This window comes from Pseudorasbora parva, chromosome 9 (genome assembly GCF_024679245.1).
Source record: "Pseudorasbora parva isolate DD20220531a chromosome 9, ASM2467924v1, whole genome shotgun sequence".
Lineage (NCBI taxonomy): Eukaryota > Metazoa > Chordata > Actinopteri > Cypriniformes > Gobionidae > Pseudorasbora > Pseudorasbora parva.
Window position 1 is genome coordinate 36,157,531 of NC_090180.1, and position 18,774 is coordinate 36,176,304.

General features: G+C 39.3%; 1 protein-coding gene across 1 annotated transcript in view; it reads left to right on the top strand.

Annotated features, from left to right (window-relative positions):
* The window catches only part of clstn2a (calsyntenin 2a), a 318,427-nt gene that overhangs the window by 257,222 nt on the left and 42,431 nt on the right, over positions 1-18,774 (top strand). The window contains exon 8 of the mRNA XM_067452451.1: positions 177-298. Coding sequence (XP_067308552.1) covers positions 177-298 — 122 coding nt within the window. The remainder of the gene's footprint in view (positions 1-176; positions 299-18,774) is intronic.

Consider the following 18,774-nt stretch of genomic DNA (forward strand, 5'->3'; position numbering starts at 1 on the left):
CTAACATGACCGTGCAGTTTTAGACAAGCTTTCAAAGCTAGACATGTAAATCTTTAATCAACGTGAAGCTCTTACTTTGACCACCATTGTGAGTGATTTCCTGATTTATTTGCCCCGTGTCACAGTGATATGCATTGCATATACGGTAATCCTTCTCTGTGTTTTGCTTTTTGCAGAGATGAACAGGCATCATTACTCCCTGTATGTGCACAACTGCCGTCTGGTGTTTCTGCTGAGGCGAGACTTTATTCAGCTGGACTCCTTCAGGCCTGCTGAGTTCCACTGGAGACTGGAACAGGTGAGGGGCCCCCGGGCGCCTGTCACACATGCACATCAACATCACAACCAGCGCTGTGATAAACAGGACAGGAAAAATGCCACACTGATCGGGCTCCATTTAAAGTAATCACTTGTGAAGTGAAGTTCGCTCTGTATAATTTTCAATTACCTGTTTTTGAATTATTCATTATCCGTATGACTGATCTTTCCATTGCGACGAGTGATCTGTCACTGGTAAAATGATTATTATCAGAAGGACAAATTGGAAAGCCGCCGCAAAGACAGCACTCCGGTTTTCTCTCCCAGTGCTTATTTGGCTCATTTGTGGCTTGTTTGTGTTTGGAACACCTTGATTTTCTCAAATTTCGAACGAGTATGTCACCATTCCTCTCAACACCTGCCAAGGGGTACAGAGAGCTGAGGTGAGACACGTTTAATCAGTGTGAAAAGCTCTCCACAGCAATGACCTCTCGCAGTGAACATAATGATAGCCCTTCGCCCACACCGATCCTTAACCGCAAATGACATGCACATACACATTCTCACAACCAAACTTGCGCTATATCACCCACTTCTCGTCTATCTATAACTAAAATATCTATTCAGTGAACACCTGTATATGTCATTGAAATACTTTTTCCTTGTCCTTTTCAAATACACAAAACAGGTCGATGTCTAAGAGTCCTTTGATCAATAGTCCCGATCAATTACTGTAAGTAGGACTCTGGAGTGCACCTGGTTTTTCTCATAGTCCAAATTCATGAGCCTGACAGTTTTTCACTGGTGTTTTGATGCAAAGAATTTTCTGTGCTGGTAGCCGGAAACTCGTACATTTGAATCCGTCATAGGACAGGACATGAGCTTTTGGTCTTGTGCCCTTGAGCAAGGCACTTAACCTCAGGTCGCTCCAGGAGAAGTGACCCTGTAAAAGGGTGTTCACACTGACAGCGATTTCAATTCAATTGACCGTTTGCAAAGACCCGCCCCCTTTAAGTTGCTGTTGCTATGTCCATCAAGCCACACTCACACCACACACATAATTTTCTCAAGCAGTGAAAAACACATCGCAGAGCAGAGAGGATACTGACAACGCTCTGACAGACAGGACAGAGCATGTTACTTTTAATATTAAATACAGTCTCAACTATAAAATGTTGTCATTTTTTAAAGAAATGTAAACAATAATTACCATTTTGTGGCTCTTTAATGTGTGGTGACAGGTTGTTGTAGCTCCCCAGGTAGTTAAAGCGGCTCGTGAACAGATCATCTCTTACTTCTAGTTAATTTATAGTATAAAAATAAACATGAATGAACTAAAGAAGGAATGTTATTTCAAAAGTACACTCTCTTGACTGCTCTGTCGGACAAAATTGGAGGATTCGGCAGACGGAGGATTATGATTATGGTTTAGATCGCATGTCAACCAAACTCCTGGCAAAGGAGTTTGATTGACTTCAATGCATTTAGGGGCGTGGTCCTGGTCAAGACAATCTCCTGAACTCCAAACTGAATGTCAGAATGGGAACGAAAGGTGATTTAAGTAATTTTGAGCGTGGCATGGTTGTTGGTGCCAGACGGGTCGGTCTGAGTATTTCATAATCGGCTCAGTTACTGGGATTTTCACACACAACCTATTTTTTAGGGTTTACAAAGAATGGTGTGAAAAAGGAAAAAATCCAGTATGCGGCAGTCCTGTGGGTGAAAATGCCTTGTTGATGCTAGAGGTCAGAGGAGTTTACTGTACTAATATGGCCCCTACAGTCACCAGATCTCAACCCAATGAAGCAGCTTTGGGATGTGGTGGAACGGGAGTTTCTTGCCCTGGATGTGCAAACAAATCTCCATCAACTGCAAGATGCTATCCTATCAATATGGGCCAACATTTCTAAAGAATGCTTTCAGCACCTTGTTGAATCAATGCCACGTAGAATTAAGGCAGTTCTGAAGGCAAAAGGGGGTCAAACAGTATTAGTATGGTGTTCCTAATAATCCTTTAGGTGAGTGTATATTGAATAGATATCTACCTGTCGATAATACCATGATAATATATATAATGATAATATATATAATGGGAATGCAAAACATGTCAGAGAGAAGACAAAATATTCCTCCCATCTCATATTTTTTCCCAACACCATGTCTCTTTTGAGGCTGTGTACAACATGGCATGCATTGCATTTCCAGTTTTTATATATTTTGAGCTAAATAAATCATATACATACTTTGGACCCACTTTATATTAGGTGGCCATAACTACAATGTACTACCATTGTAATTAATCTTTTGATACAATTTTATTGTGTACATACATGTTTTTACATTGTACTTACATAAAAAAATACCTGCATGTAATTACGTCTGTAATGGTCAGTAGTGGTTCCAAATTACAAAGTTGGCACTTCGCTCACACCTAACCCTACTCTTAAACTGACCCACACCACACTGTGTCCCAACTCAATATCAGCAAAGGTGTTTTACAATACAATGTGAACACAGTAAGTACATTGTACTTATTTTTTGATGTAAGTACATAGTACTTAAGGCCACCTAATATAAAGTGGGGCCCATGCTTTTTTTAAATCAGCATATGATTATTCTAGGGAGGTGTAGAGTCAATGTTCACTGCAAATATTATGACAATAAACAAACAGCTCAGTCTGACATCTGGTTCTGCCTCGGTGTTCTTGACGGCTGTACTTAGTTTGTTACAGGTCAGAGAAAATGTGCTCCTTTCCTGTGGCCAGGCAGAGCTCAGCCAGGTGATGAGGAACACAAGTAAACAATAGGGGGTCAGTAGACAGGCTGCCATAAAACAATGTCAGCTGCAGAAAGAGCCACGCTATACCTACAACCCTGTTTACATCTACCACATATAACACTCTAACTTTGGCAAAAACTTCACACAGTTGTTGGTTTGTATTTTACCTATATGCAGTATTATTCTCTGTGTCTAGTTTTTTGTACATTTATCTTTCATGGCCACTTTGTTGATTTTTGTAGGGAAGAGTATTTTTTGTCCCTATCTGATATCTGCTTGTAAATGAAAGCGTGTGAAAAGGAGAGCGCGAGGAAAGGTGTGAAAGAGCTTGTTTACACTTCAGTGCATTTTCTCTCTTCCTGTTTTTCCTGCCATGTACCTCTTCTCCAGCACGGTTTGATAATGGTGTCTCTCCAGCTTGGAGGCAGTAAACAGAATATGCTCGCCTTGATCTCTGAGCAGAGCACAGCTCTGTTCTCAACATGAGACACATCTATTTTTCTTTCTTTTCTCGCTGCCCTCCCTCTGACTGCTTGCCATTGAAACCTAAACAGCAGATTATCCTGTTGTAAATGTCATCGTAGTTAGTTTGGCTTTTTCTTTAATCCCAATAAATAAACTTTTGACTCTTGGCATAACGTCTGGTCCAGTTTGCAGCCAAGAACAGCCTACAGGAAGAAAGAGACCATCTAACAAATTACCAGTTTGTTGTTTTATGTGACATTTAGGCTGGGTTAATCTAAAATCAATGGGACATATTTTTTGTACTGTACTGATTATGTCATCAGACACAATTAAGAGATGCAGTTCACTTAAATGTGCACTTTGTAGTATTTTTGCAGTAAAAACCACTAGGCCATATATTTTGTTATGCTGAGTTCCTACAATAGCCCAAATGTTTCCAACTATTTGTAAATCATGAGAAAATTGCTATTTTAACCAAGGACCCGGGACATCTGAGGGAGTCGCCTGTCAATTGCGTCATATCTGCACTACCCTCGGTTTCTGGTTTTATTTGGCAGAAACGCTTTACTCTTAGCAATGTGCAACAACTGTCACAGCAGCTGCAGAGCAAACACACATAACATTATATTAAACACACTTAAATGTATCTAATATGATAAACAGGGCTGTGTTACCTCATACTCATGACTGGAAAAGCGGAAATGGCGCCGGCGACTGTGTCCTGTCATAATAAAAGTCCGTTGCTCGCGAGCCGTGTGTTCAGCAACAATCGATCCAGCGGCCTTGCTCAGCTCCACAACATTCAGTCCTGCTCTGCTTCATACACAATAACGTTAATAACTGCATCCATGAACATGATTCATATCCCGATTCTTTTCTACCGGCTGTGAGGTGAAGACAACATGTCCCAAGATTCTGAGCACAAACTTGGCATCATCAAACGTCGCCTTTGTTTTGAATAGGATATTGTTACCATTTTTCTCATACCCTCACTGGGTGCTGAGCCCTCCTAAAATAAAAATCCTAGAATCGCCACTGGACGCCACTCAACAAAATATGGAAAATCCATTGACTAGTTCTTCTGTTTCAATGTCACAAACTTATATTACCATATTCAAGTGATTAGCCCGCCTCACCAGTGCTCTTTACACTCTAAAAAATGCTGGGTTAAAAACAACCCAAGTTGGGTTGAAAATGGACAAACCCAGAAATTGGGTTGTTTGAATGCTTGGTCCATTCACTGGGTTCAAACAATCCAATTTCTGGGTTTGACCTTATTAAACCCAACTTGGGTTGTTTTTAACCCAGCATTTTTTTTAGAGTGTAGAATCAGGAACACAAAGTTTGCTGCTTGTGATTTTGACAAGATTTTTGCCATTATCAGATGGTCAGTGAATGGTCCATAAGAAGCATGTTATAGGCTAAGATTATGTTCACATTCAAATTTTGAATGTTGTGTCAGGTTTTTGTGTGTAGTGTAAGACCCAGCAGAGATGCACAGCTTGCTAGTACTGTAATGTGAGAAAATCACATTGCACAAGGTGCTTGTCAGGTGAGTAGAAGGACGTGAATGTGTTTGTGTCAGCCAGGCCCTGTTGTCAGGAAGTCTGTCAGGAAGTGAGGGAGGGAGGGGCCGCAGGTGCTGTGGTATTTCTGTCACTATGGCAGAGAGCTGATCTAAGGCACCTGTAGACGATTTGATTGACGCTGCGTTCTCCACCCCAGCCTATAGCGGCCTGCGGCAATGTGAGCGTCGTGTTCTATTAAGGACCCGACATTGATCTAGTAAAATAGCTTTGCGGTGATAGTGCAGAAGACACGATTTAAGTTGGAGAGAGGAAGGGGGAAAAAAACACATAGTGTTGGCTGTTGGGCATCTCATCCAAATGCTGCTCTTTGCAGTCTCATCAGAACTCTGAGAGGACACTCAATGGCTTCCGCTGCAACTCCATTTAGCCCTATTGATTTTGCAATCTTCCTCACACCTGCCTCTTTAGCTTTTTTCCCTCCTCTTTTCGTTGAGAGGGAAAGAATGATGGAGAGGGAGGGAGTGATGCCAAGTGAGAGGAGGGAAATACTTGATGGGGTTTATTCTGTACTATTTGTCTTTTTTATTGCCCACTTACTAACTTTGCTTCTCTTTTGCTTCTCTTTGTCTCTCCTTATATAATATATAAACTATAGTATCTGAGTAATGCTATCAGATTTTTGTTGTTTAAAGGAATGCACTGAAAAATACATTTTGTCATTCATGTTGTTCCAAACCTGTATGAGGTTATTTGACATTTTTCAAAAATGTTATGCAGCTTTTGTTATCCATTGAGAGTATCAGTAAAGCTAAAAAAAAGTTTTAATTTTTAAATTTAAAATATTTCTTATATAGGTTTGTGTGAGGAACGGACCAAATCTGTACATACTTTCATCATTTATTCACCCTCATGTCATTCCATAATATATATGACTTTCTTTCTCCTGTGGAACTCAGATATTATATATACAGTAGAGATCAAAATTAGAGAACAACATACAATTTCCTAAATTTAAAGGTCACTGCTTAGTCCTATTTGAAAATATCCTAACAGGAGCAGAAGGCAGTTTTTAAGCATATTTCATAAATTAAAGCTACACTGTGTGATATTTTCCCCCATCTAGCGGTGTAAAGGTATATGAGAATCCGGGAAATAATAGTTTCTGTTCCTCTCAATTCCGATTTCATTTTAACTCCTACGGTGGCCAATTTAGTCCAAGATTAACATGGCTTCCAGTTCTACCTCGTCAATGAGTGCCATCGAGTGTTAAAACGTGAAAAGCTAAGTTTGAATTTACGGGTATGTCCCTCTTTGGCTAATGTACTTTCAAGATGGAGGGCCAACATGGCGACCGGCATTCGAACCCCTCACCTGTATGTATTTTCAATGGCATATTATAAATTTACGAGAATACTTTATTACTTGATAGAAGTAAATATACATTAATGAGCACATATTTTTTCGACAGAACCAGTGTTTTTAGCTAAACTAAAAAAGTTACACAGTGTAGCTTTAAATATATTCTGAAGTACAGCATATAAAATTTAAATGAGACAATTGAAAAATAACGTTCAAAATTAGAGAACACTTAATCTGTTAATCTGGCACCTGGTGCTAATTTCCTTAATTATCTGGCAAACCCCATTTAACTTGCAGCAAATTTTGTCAATTTTCACTGACTTTGCAAGATGGCAAGCCACTCTAAGGTGACTGAAAACCTGCAACATCTGGTTGTCCTGATCAAGGCCAAAGGGATGACCCTTTCCGCTATTGCGAGAGAAGTTGGTCATTCCAAATCTGTAATTTCTAGAATATTGAAACTTTACAAAGACACTAATTCATTCAAGTCACCCAAAAAGTCTGGCTGTCCATTTAAGACCAATGCACGATAGGACAGGACAATGCAGAGTCTTTCAATGGGGAATCGGTTCAACACTGAAGCTGGAATTACTCACTAGTTCAGAGCTGAACACAATAAGGATCTGTCTCATTGTTTAAGAGAATTCAGACTGTAAGCGCTCTGCATTGACCAAGCCGCTCATCAGCAGAAAGAATCAAAAGCCTAGACTAGCCTTTGCTGGAAGAGCATGTCATGTGAACAGAGGAGAACGGGTCAATATTTCACTTTAGTGATGAAAGCAAGTTTAATTTATTTGGGGTTATTTGGGTTTGATGGGAAACATTATGTTTGGTGTCAACCTGGGGAAAGATTGAACCCAAAGTGCATAAAAAAGTCAGTGAAAGGTGGAGGAGGACTTGTCATGGTTTGGGGGATTATTTCTGCAGCAGGAGTTGGGCCTATTATTCAGCTACATGGCAGGGTGGATGCAAATGTCTATCAGAACCTCATGTGGTTCCAGAACATGTGGTTCCTTCACTGCGAGCATCTCCCAGTCCTGACAATTAGGACCCAATTTGATTTCTATGATCCAATCCAAAGACAATGCCCTCTGTCACGCTACAAAACGGGTAAAGCAGTTCCACGAATGTGAGAACATTGAAATAATGAAGTCCTGGGGCCGTATTTACAAAACACTTTGTCCTAGCACTGAGTTCTCCTAAAAGTTTTCTCTTAAATCCTATTCAGAAAGCTGCTGAGAGCAACTTTTAATAAGGAAGAGAGAGAAGTCTTAAGCTAAGAGTAAGGGCTGGGTTGACCCGTTGCTATAGATGATGTCATCACGCATACAAACTATGCCCAGAGTGATTGGCAGATAGGGCAGGGATCTCTGTCAGTGATTTAATTATAGAAATTTTTATTTGAACGAGGTTTCATGTTGCTTCACTCAAATAAAATGTTACCAAATTTAACTAAATATTTAAAAAATGAGGTGACTTATTAATTAAAAATGTGATTAATTAAACTGTTCAGCTAATTGTCAGCCTCTTTCATGTCTGCATCTCGAGACATTTCAGGATTCAAGTGAAAATTATTTTTTTATAAATAAAATTTGTGAGGAGCACATTCAAACTGTCTATCTATTCAGCGCGAGAGGAGGTGTATATACACAGCCGAAAGCCGACTCACCTAACGTTAGTTACCTCCACAGTTTTATTTATTAAAGATACAGTAATTATCACTATTGCCTCAACATTCACCCTTAAAAATAAAGGTGCCAGGAAGAACCAAAAATGGGTTTTCACAGTGATGCCATATGAAACCATTTTTGGTTCCCCAAAGAACAATTTTGTGAAAGGTTCTTTAAAAAACCATTTTTTCCTAACCATTTTATAGTCTAAAGATCCTTTTTTTACTACCAAGAGCCTTTTGTGCAATGGAAAGGTTCTTTAAATATTAAAGCTACACTGTCACTTTTTTAGTTTATTCTTAGCTAAAAACACTTACACTCTAAAAAATGCTTGGATAAAGACAACCCAAGTGGAGTTGAAAATGGACAAACCCAGAAATTGGGTTGTTTGAATGCTGGGTCCATTCACTGGGTTCAAACAGCCCAATTTCTGGGTATGTCAATTTTCAACCCAACTTGGGTTGTTTTTAACCCAGCATTTTTTAGAGTGTAGTTCTTTCAAAAATATATGTGCTCATTAATGTGCATTTACTTCTTTCAAATAATAAAGTATTCTCGTAAGTTTATATGCCATTGAAAATACATACAGGTGAGGGGTTCGAATGCCGGTCGCCATGTTGCTCCTCCATCTTGAAAGTACATTAGCCAAACAGGGACATACCCGTAAATTCAAGCTTCGCCTTTTGCGTTTTAACACTCGATGGCACCGTGTTGAATGTGAAGAGGGGGATTCCTTGAGATTGCTTGCTATATGAAAACCTGAAAACCTTTTTGAAAGTCTGTTTCCTACAGTGTAAACTTTGCCTTTCGCTAGTGATGTCGTACAATATACAGAATAACGATAACACTGATTAAAGTTATTGTACTAAGATTAGCTTGCATTCGTCCAGGAACCTGATAGCTGATGTTAGCAATGAAATGGTAAAAAAAAAAAAAATATGAAAACGTAAAACTATTCATTTTACGTAGATGTCATAACCTACATGTTAACTGACAAATTAAATAACTTCAAATTATACTAGTTTTCTAAAGTAACCTCATCACTTTAAGGTACACTCATGGACGAGGTCGAACTGGAGGCCATGTTAATCTTGGACTAAATCGGCCCAGTAGGAGTTAAAAAGAAATTGGAATTGAGAGGAACAGAAACTAATATTCACTGGATGGTCATATACCGGTACCTTTTCACCGCTAGATGGGGGAAAATATTACACAGTGTAGCTTTTTTGTAGCGTTCTTCATGGAACCATACACCCTGCCAAAGAACCATTTAAGAACCTTTATTTTGAAGAGTGTTGTATAGTGTCTTTGGGTGGATTGCTGCGACAGCCATTAGGATTGTTTGTGATTTGGTCTTAGTGACTTAGGAGTCCTCTTGACTACTCCTAGCGTTTCATCGATTTAGGAGCTAGTTTTAGTGCTAAAATGCTTTGTGAAATACTCTTAGAGCAAAAATGTAGGAGTCCTAAAATTAGCAAGTTAGGAGCTACTTTTACCCTTAAGATGTTTTGTGAAGATGGCTAAACGCAATTGGATATCTACAGAAAATCCTTCCTTATGGCTAAGAAACCCACATCAATTACAGAATGGTGAAAAAGACAGGAAGAAGAGTGGACCAAGATCACACCAGAGCAGTGTATCTTGTGATGTTCTGTGGCCGCAAATGTGCTGAGGTAATTCAAAGCAAGGGCCTCTACACTTCCTACACAATTTGTTTGACTATTGTAAGCCAAATTTAATTTATTTATTGTGCTGAAATGGTTATTGTTCTCTAATTTTTATGTTAGTGGTGGTCAAAATTGTTGGCTCCCCTGGTAAATATGATCAAATATGGCTATAAAAAATAAATAAAGGTTTATCCTTTTGATCTTTTATTCAAAATAAATCACAAAAATCTAACCTTTCACCGAAGTAAAATAATTGAAAATGGGGGGTAAATCACATTATGAAATACATGCTTTTCTCCAAAACACGTTGGCCACAATTATTGGCGCCCCTAGATTTTTTTCAATGGCATGAGTGTGATATGGTATGGCAGTCAAAACCAAATGTCATCAAAATGTCATCTTTGGATAATTGGTGAATAATTATTTATATTTTAGTAAGTTTTTCACACCTCTTGTATGGTAGCATACAACTTAGTGAGTGAATACTTTTAAATGCAGAGGATGTCATCTAGCAACAAGGGCTTTGATTGGGTCCCCAACCTCCCTTCAGTGCACATAGTTCATCTGGTATTTTCCGACAGACAAGGCTTCTTCTATTAAAATGAGCAATGCCTTTTGAACGGTTGCATGAAATTAAAGCAATAAAAATGAGCCATATTTTTTTTCACAGTGACCATTAAACAGAGACTTATGGGACCCATCTATGAGCCCTCAGCAGATCTATGAAAACATTGGTTAAGACGCAAGGCGAATCATCCGTTAATGGCTCTTCAAACGCTGGCCTATATCAATAGCCAAAGATTTGTTTGCATCGACACTTCTGCTCATTGATCGGAGGTGTGCGTGCATGTACAGAAGGTCAGTGCGTGGCCCACGTTGACCAATCGGTACGGGTGCGGAAGAGCCTGAGCAGGCGTGTCATTTATCCCCGTCTCGCTCAGATCATCGACCCGCACTGCTGCGGCAGAAAATTACACTCCGTTCTGTCAATATGACATTCATTGTACGCTTATCTTCCTCACAATTACATGCACCACATCTGTGGCTTCCTTCGGTGATGCATTTAAGAACCTGTATTGTTTTGTGTTAGATGGATTGCGTTCCATGCATGACCGCTTACTTGCTTTAATGAATACATGAAGACTTATAATGAGATCTCACAGAGGAGAGCGTGCAGCTTATCGAATGCTTTAAAACTTAAACTATAGACAAACAGATGAGTCCCGGTGGTGCTAAAAGCTAATATAAATCTGGGGAGGAACATGTGTCGTTTGATTTTCCGGGTGCTTACATAGATTTACAGCAAATACACCAGACTCTTATCTGCTGCTTGTCAAGAATGTAAAAAAGTTAACTTATAATCACCATTTTTAATTTTATATCTGCAATGTTGCTTCCCAAAGGCAAAAGACGGGATTTTGATTGCTGCAGTATGTTATGAGAGATCACAAATAATTGTAGATATAATTGAAAGTCCAGCCTTTTTGACAGTTCTTCCAACAATTTTAAAAAGAAACAAGACTTCCAGGTGTGAAAGAATCGCATTGTTTGAAAGCCCAAGATACTTTTTCAAATGCAAATAACGTCCAGAATGCTTATTATATTATATTATATAACATTACATTACATTTTGGCCACAGTATTTTTCATCTTATATGGCCACAAAACACAATGGAGAGATAAATGAAACTCGACACATTGCGAAACACTTTCCATTAGAATATAAATGGATTGAAATGTCATTCACTCGTTTACATGTTCTTATTATGCGTATAAAGAATAGGGGAAGGAACGCAGGGAGTCACTGAAGTCAGAAAAGTTGCAAAACTATTGTGTTTTGTATTACCTCTAAGCCCGAATTTGCATTCTTTTCCTTTTCATGCCTCGCGTCTTGCCATAATCAAAGCCTATTGTGATGTACCTGAAGGCTGCTTTGCACTGTGAAATAATCATGAGCCTCTGAATAATGCATCTCTACAGCTCTGTTTTCACATTAGCTGAACAAATTTTGCTCGTCCATCAGCGCCAGGCATCACCGACTCTTCTTACGACCGTCTACCCTTGTATAACTTTTCACCAAAATCTGGTCATGACAGAGATAGAGTGAGAGAGAGCTTCAAAATTACACCATCTGACTTTAATCCACACCATTTCTTCTTTTGGCTCTTTTTTTATTTTTGACATTCCAAATATAGCAGCACCAAAATATTCACACATTCTTTTTTCGGGGGGTGGAGGGAGGTGTTCTCTCCTGTCTGTCTCCCTCCTACCGTGTTCTGCATCAAAGTAAATTTTGTTCTCCACTCCACAAGGAATACTTCGCCTAGAGCTCTTGAGGCACAAAAAGAATACCAATTCTCCTTCCGTAGCAACAATCTGATCGCAATTCCGCCGGCTTCTGATTCACATATGTGGAGTCTTTGCACATGTTCTATGCTTTAACTCGAAGGGGGGTGATTGCTTTTGTACGGGTGGGTCACCTACAGTGATTCAGGCTGCAGGGTTGCCGAACGACTAAAGAAACGTTATCAGCAAGATTGCAGAGAACTATACATTTCTTGTCTTTACCACCCACTGCTACTTATACCATTTATGGAAATAAGCTTACAATATGTTACAATAATTTACTATAGCAAATTATGGGCATTACTACACTGTATTTAAAAAAAAAAAAAAAAAAAAGTTGCCTGAGTTCATTGAAATAAAAAAATTGAGTTAATACAAAGAACATTTTTGAGAATTGATAACCTTTATTCAAATATTATTAAAAGATTTTGTAAGCATATTGGTTAATTGTGTGTTTTATTTGTGATGATGCAGTGAAACATGCCAAATTGCGCTATTTTCATGATTATCATATTTTTATGTGGTTCAGATACAATAATATTTTGAGTTTCTATTTATTAAACTAATTTCCTTCATTGTATCAACTAAAATTTTTTATTTCAATAAACTCAAAATTAAGGCAACCAGGTTACTTACTTTTTTAAGTTAATCCAACAATATTTTTTTACAGTGTATAATGTGACTATATTGTATTGCAATAGGTAACACTTTAAAGTCAATACCAAATCAAAACTAGTTATCAAATTATTTATAATTGAAAGAATATAAACGCACTCCTTTTGTGCACTATGTAGGACTTTTGCAGTACAATATCCAAAAAACACCAGGCCAGTGTTATATATTTTGTTCAGTTGAGTTCTTACAATATCCCAAATGTTTCCAACTATTTGTAAATTGTGAGAAAATTGCTATTTTAACTAAGGACCCGGGATGTCTGAGGGAGTCGCCTTTCAATTGCGTCATATCTGCGTTACCCTCGGTTTCCGGTCTTATTTTGCAGAAACGCTTTACTCTTAGCACTGTGCAACAACTGTCACTGCAGCCGCTGAGCGAATGCACAGAGTAACGTTATAGCATCATTTTAAACACACTCAAATGTATCTAATATGATAAACAGAGCCGTGTTACCTCATACTCATGACCGGAAAAGCGAAAATGGCACGGGCGACTGTGCCCCGTCATAATAAAAGTCCCGCTGCTCACGAGCCGTGTGTTTGCGTGACAATCTCTCCAGCGGCCTTGCTCAGCTCCTCAACATTTGGTCCTACTCTGCTCCATACACAGTAACATTAATAATCTTGTCCATGAACATGATTTCTGCCCGAGTCCTATCCCAATTCTTTTCCACTGGCTGTGAGTTGTAGACCACATGTCCCAAGATTTTGAACTCAAACTTGGTATCATCAAACTACGCCCCTTGTTATGAATAGGCGCCCTCTAGCGGACAGGAAACAAATTATGAGAAAAATCTGGTTATGGCTACACTTAAATTAGTTACAAAATAGATGTATGAGATGATAAAAACGTATACCATTAATTGTACCCAACATAAATACTCTGTAAAAAAAAAAGTAAGTAACCTGGTTGCCTTAAAATTTTGAGTTTATTGAAATTAAAAATTTGAGTTGATACAATGAAGGAAATGTGTTTAATAAATAGAAACTCAAAATATTATTGTATATGAACCACATACATTTTTTTTATAAATCATGAAAATAGCACTATTTGGCATTTTTCACTCACATGTAAAAAACACACAATTACCCAATACGCTTACAAAAATCTTTTAATAATATTTTAATTGTCGAATTAAAAGGTTGTCGAATCTCAAAAAATGTTCATTGTATTAACTCAAAATTTTATTTCCAATGAACTCAGATTTTTAAGGCAACCAGGTAACTTTTTTTCTAAATAATTTTTTACAGTGTAGAATGTTACCTGAGGGAGATAAGAGAGGAAGAGAAAGAAAGAGAAAGGCCAGAGAATAAAAGAACCAGAGAATCAAAGAGAGCGAGCAACCATTACAATCTTCTTATCTGTTCCTTGACCATGTGACTGAAACCTTATTGTAAGTTATTCAAACTGACCAATCAGACCAAACTTCCCCCACTGTACTAAAGTTCTGACACACATTTGGCCTACAGCCTTTCAGAATCTCATTGTCTTTAGGAGTTCCAAATGGCCCTTCTGGTAAGAAAGATGGGGGTTACAAACAGTAAAGAAAATGTCTTTGTTCAATTTCAGAAATCTTTGATCATTTTCAAATCTTTTCACTTTGCATCGGGATTGGCTGAGTGCTGCTGCATGTCCTCATCCAGGAACTAGGCTGTTTCCGTGCATCTGAACCTCTTTTGGCCCAGCTCGGTCCCAGTGCCATGCCAGTGTAATGGATTTGCATTAATAATGCAGGGGCGAGAGGGAAAAAAAGTCGCACTGAAAGATACGTGTACATGTTTGAGAGAAGATAGGGAGTGATAGATTTGCGTATTGCTTCGGAGGGCGCGACGGAGCAACGGGGTTTGAATCGGCACACATGTGGATATGAAAGCGTGCACGCTTTAATGAACTGAAGCTGAACTCCTTGGCCCCCATCAGTCCCGGACTGAGTGGCGGGAGAGATTCGCTGCTCTTTTCCTCTGATGACTTCCAGTGAGTTATTTTCCCGGCTTTCGCCCCCACACTTTCGATTACCCCCATCCATTCCCTGCCTCCTCCTTGCTCTCTCTCTCTCTCTCTCTCTCTCTCTCTCTCTCTCTCTCTCTCTCTCTCTCTCTCTCTCTCTCTCTCTCTCTCTCTCTCTCTCTCTCTCTCTCTCTCTCTCTTTCTCTCTCTCTCTCTCTCTCTCTCTCTCTCTCTCTCTCTCTCTCTCTCTCTCTCTCTCTCTCTCTCTCTCTCTCTCTCTCTCTCTCTCTCTCTCTCTCTCTCCCTCTCTCTCCAAAAGCATGTGGAGAACATCAGATCTGGACGTGTTAAATGAGCATCTTTGATAAAGCAGCCCGTGTCTGAGGTCAACAGCAGCATTTCTGGCACGTGAAAACAGCTCAGGCTAAAACAGCACATCAGAAATAAAAGCTAAACTGGCAGAGGGTTAGGAAAAAGTGGTTTTGAGAGATGTAGATGTTGCAAAAGGTTATTCGATTGTATGCATTTGGCGCACATCAAATTGCGCAGGTGAATAGCTCATCATCAGGTTTTAATTGAAAACTTGAGTTTGAATTTGCGTTTTCCTTCGGAGACCCTTGTGTTTGTGCATGTGTCTCTTTGTCCAACAGTGTTGCATTCTAAACAGGCGTGTGCCTTTGAGACGGTCCCAGGCTCATTAGCTGAGTATTTTATTGTCTCATTACGTTGTTTACGAGATGAAAAAAACACACAGAAGTGTGCACACAAACACATACACACACACACACACACACACTCAGACACACACATATGCACGTATTGTCACAGTGATGCACCGTGAAATATCAACTCGCTCAAAGTTTCTCCCTCACTCACGCCCCCCTGGGGAAACGGTGGAGACAGACCCGAGTGTGTCATTATTGACATACTAATGAGTTAGCAGCCGTGTGGCAAACTGCAGGGCTGCCGTTGCTCACCACTGTGTGGAGAATATCTACTTTTTTTTAAACCGCCCAATGGGAGACTCAGTACTTTCACACCCACAGCGAGCAACCTAACCTGACAGCCTTTTGATGTCAACATGTTGAAATGTGCGTGAGATTAAATAGTTTTTCTTTAAAGGGATCCCATGGTGTTGAGACTTGTATGGCTTAATATAACATAAACAATGTCTCTTACTGAAATATGTAGTAGAAAACCCATGAAAGATCTACGTTATTTAAAAAATCGATTTTATATTTGGACCATGGGGGCGGCGCCAGTTTGTTTGCGTTCTAGGTTGATGACGTAGAATGGTTGCACTACTCAATCAGCTGGCGTTACCCGTAGCTATTTTTACCACAACGCAACTCGAAAATTGTTTCAGAGTTAAACAAAACCAATGAATTGCTTTGTAATTGTACTTAAAACACACTCAAACATACATGTGCACACAAACTCACCTACACAAGTCACAAACATATCGGCGGGCGCGCACACACACCTGACAGACTGCTCTGTCTCAATCAAGATGTTGGGCTGCTCAGTCTCCACGATGGGCTGAATCTGAAATCGACCCCTTATACCCTGAAATAGGGCATTATTTGAAGGGAGGGCCATTTGTAGTGTTGTCCGACACCAGTGGACATGTTCGAGTGCAGTCATTCAGTCTCACGTTGCACCGCAATAACGAGTGTACAGCCGATTTACAAACAGCTCTCCGACTTTTCTACGTCATCAACCTAGAACGCAAACAAAAAGGCGCCGCCCATGGTCCAAATATAAAATCGATTTTTTAAATAACGTAGATCTTTCATGGGTTTTCTACTACATAATTAAGTAAGAGACATCATTTATGTTATATTAAGCCATACAAGTCTCAACACCATGGGATCCCTTTAAAATCTCTCCGCATTTGTCAGTTGCAAAAAGTACAATATTAATGTGTTTTAAAGGATACATTGATAATGACGTATTATTTCACATGCACTGTCAGTGGAACACATGTACATGCAATTTTATGTGTGTGATTAATTTGCTTAAAGTCATAATGAAATCAAAATTGACCCTATTTATTTTGTTAGCACACACAGGTGCAAGTTAATACAAAGGAATTATTATTATTTTATTTATTTTTGGCGTAATCTTTAATCAAATTCTGAAAAGTTACTTCCAGTCTGGAAACGGCGTTCCTTCTCAGATGACGGCAGTTTGACGGCTTAAGTTTGAAAATGCTTAACCACTCCCCACCAACCGTTATGAGCATGAGATGGAGGAGCGCTGAGGTAAAACCCTGCCCCCTATTCAATATTCCGTTTCACTTGGACGTACGTCACAGCACTGAAGAAAACTCAATTGCTACTTCCAGTTCACTGGGACTTTAAATAATATTACCATGGTATTACTCTGGTTATTTGTACATTGTTCTATTATAATTCCACAGTATTCATTGAAGTGCCATGTAAGTTACTTTGTATATGCATTGGGGGGAGGGGGTGTCATTCATAAGTTATGAAATTGCATAAGTCATTACATAATTACCACTTAGGCCCTGTACACATAGAGACGCATTTAGTGTATGCATAAAACATTTGTATTGTATCTGCCTTTCATCCAGACGGATCAGGCATTTTGGGAGCCTCAAATTATCATAGTATTTTAGACATGGAAGTACAATGGTGTTCTTGGCTTGTTATGGCTTGTGGCTTGTTTTCAAGAGGCCGGAAAAGTTAAATGTACATATAAGGAACAGCTGGAGGACCAATTTACAACTTATTAGGTCAATTGGGAACATGATTGGGTATAAAAAGAGCCTCTCAGAGTGGCAGTGTCTCTCAGAAGTCAAGATGGGCAGAGGATCAACAATTCCGCCAATGCTGCGACGAAAAACAGTTGAGCAATATCAGAAAGGAGTTTCTCAGAGAAAAATTTCAACAATTTTGAAGTTATAATCATCTACAGTGCATATCATCCAAAGATTCAGAGAATCTGGAACAATCTCTGTACGTAAGGGTCAAGGCCGGAAAACCATACTGGATGGCCGTGATCTTTGGGCCCTTAGACGGCACAGCATCACATACAGGAATGCTACTCTAATGGAAATCACAACATGGGCTCAGGAATACTTACAGAAAACACTGTAGGTAAACACAATCCACCGTGACATTCACCGTTGCCAGCTAAAACTCTATAAGACTTCAGACAGTTGAGCAACTAGAAGCCTGTATTAGACAAGAATGGGACAACATTCCTATTCGAAAAGCAACTTGTCTCCTCAGTCCGCAGATGTTTGGAGACTGTTATAAAAAGAAGAGGAGATGCCACACAGTGGTAAACATGGTCTTGTCCCAACTGAGATGTGTTGATTCCATGCAATTTAAAATCAACCAAATTTTCCCTTGAAATTATACATTTTAGATTCAGATTTGATATGTAATCTATGTTGTATTCTAAATAAAATATTGGCATTTAAAACTTCCACATTCCGCATTGTTTTTATTTACAATTTGTATAGTGTCCCAACTTTTTGGGAATCGGGTTTGTACCATGCTATCACCTTTCTATTTGGTAAGGGGTGTAGGGTTATTAACCTGCATGATTATGTTTGTGTGTGCATGCTTGTACTTGTGTGTAAACCCTTATTACCACTGTCCAATTTCCACATATCTCTTACTGTAAAAACAATTTGCTCCTGCTCTGGGCTGCAAATAGATTAATTTACACAGCGTAGGCTCCAAATTGGGAAGCTTGGGAGAGGTCACTCTTTAGTTGACTTTTGTCCCCGGAGGGCGCGGTCTAATTCCTGCTCTAATTACTCACTCTGTCAGCCTGTAATTTATAGTCACCTTCTCAGAGTACCGCAGGCCCATCGCCACCTCTGTTAGCACGCCTGCCGTAGAACAAAACAACCCCCGCAAAAAACATCTACCGCTACACACAGCAAGATCTGTCAGATTTCAGTCACAACACTTTTGCGTCTTAATCGTAATCTAATGCCGCCACGCTGGTCACCATATTTTCTATAAGTGACATGTTTGGGGTAATTGGCTCATTAGGTCGGTGTTTGTGGTGCTTGGCTGTTTTCATTTGTTGAATTGTGA